Source organism: Stegastes partitus, unplaced genomic scaffold (genome assembly GCF_000690725.1).
Source record: "Stegastes partitus isolate 25-593 unplaced genomic scaffold, Stegastes_partitus-1.0.2 Scaffold1344, whole genome shotgun sequence".
NCBI classification, from domain to species: domain Eukaryota; kingdom Metazoa; phylum Chordata; class Actinopteri; family Pomacentridae; genus Stegastes; species Stegastes partitus.
The window spans coordinates 162,122-168,706 of NW_007579075.1; the positions used below are offsets into that span (position 1 = coordinate 162,122).

At 43.2% G+C, this 6,585-nt stretch overlaps 1 protein-coding gene across 1 annotated transcript in view; it reads right to left on the reverse strand.

Moving 5' to 3' along the window:
• LOC103369880 (noelin-3-like) overlaps positions 1-6,359 on the reverse strand; it is a 26,264-nt gene extending 19,905 nt beyond the window's left edge. The window contains exon 1 of the mRNA XM_008298720.1: positions 6,173-6,359. Within this exon, the coding sequence (XP_008296942.1) occupies positions 6,173-6,292 (120 nt within the window). The 5' untranslated portion in view covers positions 6,293-6,359. The remainder of the gene's footprint in view (positions 1-6,172) is intronic.
• Positions 6,360-6,585: the final 226 nt, after the last annotated feature.

Here is a 6,585-nt window from a genome sequence, read left to right on the forward strand (position 1 = left end):
GGGATATTCACCATTTTACTTCTTCTCCAATGTGTACGGGGAATAGAGACAGATCAATTAATTGGTTAACTATTAACTATCAAATGAATCTGCACCTATCGATTAATCAGTTTAGTGTCTTTTCAAGGAAAAAAAGTCCAAAATCGTCAGTTTCAAGCCTCCTAAATTGAAATATCCTCCCTTCAATGACAGTGAGCTGACTCTGGATTGTGAAACCAGGACTTTGAGAAACACTGATGGATAATTTTCACCATCAGTTTATTAATGATTGAGAAAATAACCAACAGATTAATCAAAATTAAGATAATTGTTAGTTGCAGCCCTAATGGGGGAAATGTTTTTGGAGCAAATATGCATCACTTGATGAATTTAGAAGCTGCAGTAACACAAATAATACGGCAAAATTATGTAGTTCCTGGGTGGAGCCAGCAGAGTTTGGGCCGCAAACATTATTGAACCATCCAGTTTGCAAATTCCAGCAAACTGACAAAGATGATGAAAGCTAAGCAAGCGGATTATGTTTGAATAACATAACAGTTTGATTCTACTTTTCCCCCTATTTATAACACAAGGATTGCAGCCTAATATAAGAACAGGCCCGTTTATTTACATCTTCTCCAAGTCATGGTAAACTGAGTCACCTGCCTGGAAACATTATAAATCCAGCTGAAGTCTGTGTTTTTAACCATCTAATGTTAGCTGAACTAGGTAGCCAACCACAGCTGGTAAAAGCTGTTGATGGGAAATCTGTAACAGTGTTCATAAAACATGCAGTCAAACAATGAAAAGTGAAGAGAGACTGGGAGGATCAGGAACGATCATCTGGTTAGATCTACGAAGAAAAGAAGTCTGCACTTCACGGTATACATTTTTAATTAACGCTACTAAAGTTTTAGGTCATTCAATCTCAAAAAGTCAACTCTGCTCTCGTTCCTAAGCATCAATCTAAAGCTCTGTTTACACCTACTTAATAAATTACAGAACATTTTATCTTCGCTCGTAAGCAACCAAAAAGCCAAGGCCCCTAATAAAGTCTCCTGTTGCCTGAGTACAGTATAAATTTATTGAGACCACAAATGTACTTCCATCCTTCTCAAGTCCGAGCCTTTCAGCTCTCATCCAGCGATATGCATCTGATCTGGAGACCGCTTGGGCTGTAATTATAGTAATCATAAGGGGAATGGGGAGAGGGCCGTGACTATGCCCCTGGTAGTTTCAACATCATGTCTCAACTCCTGTAATTACGCTTAGACTTATTATTAACTGAGCTGCGTTCACCCAGAGGAGCGAAGAAGAGCTCAAACAAGGGGAAGTCGCTTAAAAGAGTCACAATCATCATGTATAAAAATACAGCAATTTCAGGAATCTCATAATTACACGTATTAATATTACCTCCGTTTGTGTGTGTGGAGCGAACGGTCAGAGCTGTGATGCAGGAAAGGGCGAAACAACAACAACCCGTCTGCCACAGCCAGCACTTGGAGATCTTATTGCCAATCACCAAGAGGAATTCACTTTTCCTGTCAAACTTAAGCTCAGCTGATGTCTTCCCCCACTCACAACATCCTAAAGCCCACATTCAAAGAGAGTGACAGAAAAGTCATTATAACCTCACACAGGCTCAAACCGTCTAATATCTTTAAGTCAAAGGAAAGTGCCGTATATTTACCCACCTGCTGCTATAAACCACTCACATCTATCACCAGCGGACTTGTTTTCTTTATTTCCAGCCCATCAGCCCTGACAAGCCCCCCTCCCCGCTCCAAACACGCCGCATCACAACTAATGACTTCGCCGGCAGTCTTGTGGCTAAACTGTTTGCTTTGTTTGTGTTGACACGTAGTTAGAGGGTGTCATCTTTAATTTAGGCCCCTGGTGGAAATGGTTATGTGAAATATGAAACCTCCAGCATAGCTTTTTGTTGCTGACTGACTGTGTGGATGTGGAGGTGTTTGCCCGCTCCATCTCTCATCTTTTAATATGGCATCTGTGCTCGACAAATTTCCCCGAGTCCATCATCCGCAGAAACACTAATGCACACTGAAAACGGATTCAAGTAAGAAATGACATCAGCTCCTGGCAAAGGACCTCCTCAGCTCAACAAACTTCCAAAAATCTATGCTTAATGATCAAGAGTGTCTGGTATTAATGAGAAGATGGAACATTTTCTCTGCTGGATTTCCCCAACCTTCCTTTTTTTTTTTTAGCCATTAGCAAGTTTTTTAGTTTTTTTTTTAAATCAAAATCTGATTGTATGACCTGAAACCTTTTAACAGAAGCCGAGGCTGAAAACTGTTCCACCCTGAATCAGCAAACCGGGCATTTATATTACAAATGGACTTTGTGTGTGAGTCGGTGTGGGTGTGCGTACGCTCGCCTGCCACCTACTCACAATGGCTAACACAGAGGGCAAGTGCCTACACAAAGCGCCATCCCGCTGGTGTTGTAACTGAATCCCCAAGAGAAACTGCTCACAAGCATTCACATTATTCACACTCTAGTTTTGCTCGGTGCAGCCATGCACATTATTTGGTGTTTATCCGCCGGAGTGCAAACATAGTAGAAGAATTCAAGAAGAATTAAAGTCTGTGATGTGCGCTACGAAAGGGATGGGAGTTTACCGTCTCTGCAAATGACTACACGGTAGGAAACAGCGTGGCGCTATTCGGAACAAAAGACACGTCAAACAAATGACTTGTTCTGTCATGGCTTAAATAAATAAAAGTCCCTCTATCTGCTGCTCAATTCATCCTAAACAAACAAATTTGGTTCCAAACGCTAAGCCGTGAGTGCTGGAAGGAGCACGCCCATCCCACTGGAGAGAAACTGACACAAAAAAATCAGTTAAACATCGGCTACCACCCCATAAAGCAGAGTTATATTGAAAAGATAGCTAACAGAAAATCAGTGTGATTCAAAATAAAATCTAAAAATTGATTCTTTTTAGACAAAATTGCCGCCATTAGCTCTTAATACGGAGGCGAGCTGCGCCTGTTGAATTTAAAGCAGCCACTTGAATTTTGGCTTCAGCCTGACGTCAGACTCCTGAAGTCTATTAAGTCTCTCTTTCCCCCCTTTAATCGATATGTCCTCCAGGTGCAGGATATAATGTTTAATCATAAAACACAAATTCCAGTCATCATTTTGATCACGATGAAGAAACACAGTGCCGTTAGCAGCCACTGTGTAATTACCCGGCTGGCACAGACCATAAGGGAAAACTACACTATGCAAATATTTCATTTTCTCACAAAGGCTCTTTAGGGATCCGTTGTGTACACTGCAGAGGTAATATCTGCCGTGCCAGACCATGGCCACATCCCCACAAAGGAGAATTTATACCATTAGCCCCAGCTTTAGCCACTGTATCCACGATTCAGGTTGCAAAAGGTTATTTTAAAGTTGCTAAGCTGAACCTGTTGGGAACAAAACAAAAGACAGCACTGACACATAAACTTAAATGCCAAGAGGTTACGGCTGCCAGCCCTTACTAAAATGAACAAAGCCTTGCGTACAAGGTCTGACAGGCAGTGAGTGACAGCTTAATAATTCCAGCTTAGTGTAATACCATAAAAGGTTTGAGATAATACACTGAAGCTGGAAGGCCTTTGGGGCCGCACGAGCAATTTGCATGCGGCTCTTGATCAAGCAATATCTTATATTCTTCAATGGCAGTGGTGTATTCATTGATTTAATCACAAACAGATGAAAGATAGACACTGAACTGAATGATAGTCATCAGAGGAGACCAGAGGTGAGGCCGCATAAACATTGCTGAAATATAAAGAGAAGATTAGATGTTCGTCGTTCTGCGGTGACTTAATAATGAAACAAACCGGTGAGAAATGAAAGGAAAAGCCAACATGAAGCGTCTTAGTGAGGCACAACGCTGCATCAGAACAGCTTCAGCGCTTCCTTGGCATTGATTCTCCAAATCTCTGGAGCTCTACTAGAGGGATAAACACCATTCTTTCAAAACGAATTCCCTCGTTTGGTGTTTTGATGTTGCCGGCAGAGTGCACTGTCTGACTTATTGGGCCAAAAGCTCCCGTAACTGTTCAACTGTGTGGAGATCAGGTGACAGTGAAGGTCACAGCATATGATTCATATGGTTTCCACACTCATCAAACCTTTCAGTGACCCCACGGATGGCGACGCTACCACTCCCATCAGGAGAGAAATGTTCCATCATAGGATAGAGGTGATCCCTGGCAACAACTGTGTATTGATTCATAGTGAGCCTTCCCTCCGAGGGGACCAAAATACCCCCCACAGCACAACAGAGCCACCGGATCCCGTCGCTGTAGGGCTCCAGGCCTGTTCTCTCGGTGTACCCCACACACGCCCACTTGTGGAGAACACAGTGAAGGATGACTCATGTGAGCATATCACTTTCCCCCATATCTCTGTAGACCAGACCCTATGGCTCTTGCACCACCAAACTCTCAAACAGTGCCTGGCTTTACTGCAGCTTTTCAACATTTGTATACATGCCACAGAGCGTGATTGGATGTTAATTGCTTAATTGTATCACGCCGTGCACCTGAAAGCATCTGCATTCTTCCTCCATCTATTCATGTGTTACTTTAATTTGCTGCATTTAATTTCCTTTAATTCAAATAATAGACCGAGGATGCACACGGCTAAGATGAGTATTTTTATTGTCGCTTGACTGAATAATATAGAAATTAATAAATTGATTTTCTTTACCATTCAAATAACGACATTTGATCTCTTATGAAGCAGAAACAGTGGATCCTCACATTGGAGGAGCAGCACACCGCTGGTAGAAGACAGACGGTGAACTGATTAGCAGATTGGTTAATTTTCTGTCAATGCACTAATTGATTAATCACTTAATTGTTTCAGGACTAGCAGAGGATCAAGGACCTCAACCCATTGAATGAAGCATCACCCGGCATTGAGTGCACTCCTGTCAGCATCATTACGCACTCTGCAGGAAAAAGAAAAAGGTTTGAAAGACTGCATATGAATGGATGGATGGGTGAAGATTTCCTCTGTGTTAAAGCCAGTGTGGTGAAGTTTTAGCACCAGAGAGTGGACAGCTCCACACCCTCATCGCCACTCGACCCTGAGCGACACGTTCATTTATCCATTAATCATCAGGGACTCATGAGGAGCTTTGGTTATTCCAGCTTTACTTTAGCTCACAACTGCAAATCACTGCACATGCAATTCAGCTTCTGTCAGATTTGCTTAAAGACAAAAAAGACAAACCAAAAATCCTGACAGAAGCACAGAACTAAATCCAAAAAAAAGGGCAGGCGGTGCTTTGTGGGGGAGGATGACACCATGTTCCTGCTCAACTATTAGCTTTACGTGGCACAAAGGGAAGTTATGTTTAAGGCTCAGGCATCAGCACCTATTCGCCAGAAGGACGTACAGTCAGCAGAGCGTGGCATGTGTTGCTTAATGTCTCACTGCTGCATTAGAAAGCATCCAGCTCACAAACAAAAGAACATCCACAAGTGGCCAAGATGGGAGAATAACAAAAGGTGATTATTCTGAAAAGAAATTGCAGTGTTTCAGCAGAAACCACACTGTGCTTTATGCAATGAAACTGGCTGCCATTCAGGGAAAGTAAGAGCCTAGTTGAAAATTGTGCTCACTATGGAACAGATACAGTGTTAAGATGATGCACAAAGCTGCACAACAATGTGGAAGTTAATGGGTTTTTTTCTCACAGACAAATAAAAAAATATGCACAGTCTACATAAGGAGGGTTATTAGTAAATTCGTCATAATCTGCTAACTAGGAACCACATTTATGGAGCAGGGCTGCAGGCACAACGCACATTACTATTCAAAGTTTAAATTAATTGTCACGGAAAGAGGCGCAGCCAGGCGCGTCAAACCTGCACCGAAGTGTTGCTCCTTATGTGCATTTATAAAGCTCATTTAATCTGAGCTGACAGCACGTTTGCATCACTGATGGTAAACAAAGCAACATTAAATCGCAGGACTTTTGAGTGAAGTTTGGCACAGCTCCGCAGTGGAAACTGGTGCGCATCGGTGCCAGGGTGACTACTGCTACGGAAACCACAGGCTGTGCGTCCTCAAAGCTCGGTGCAATAGCTGTCAATGGCAATAGTTGCATCCTAAAACAAGTGACAGAAAGCTAGCGGGTGATAAAATGACAGAAGGAACTCACCATGGAGGGGTATAATCCGAAGATGGTGAGGGAAAGGACGGGGTACAGGACACTCAACAGGACCCGCATGCTGACGGGCTCCGGGCAGCCACTTTTCTCCAAGGTGCAGTCCTTTAACATGGAGCTCCTGTCCTCCTGCTCACCTCACCTTGTGTGAGGCTTTTTTTTGTCTTTGTTTTTTCTTTTTTTTATTATTGCTGTGGAACCGCAGAGAGAGCGCTCTGACGGCGACACAGCGACCACACGTTCACCGGCATCACACCCACCGCTCCCCGGTGCTCCGACTGAAGGCAGCGCCGAGGAAAAAAAGTTTGGAGCGAAGGGGGGGAAATATTCAAATATTTCAGTTCCAGCAGACTGCAGGGGAGGCGCACCGAGGATGTGACATCACTTCATGCATCCACCTATCTTCC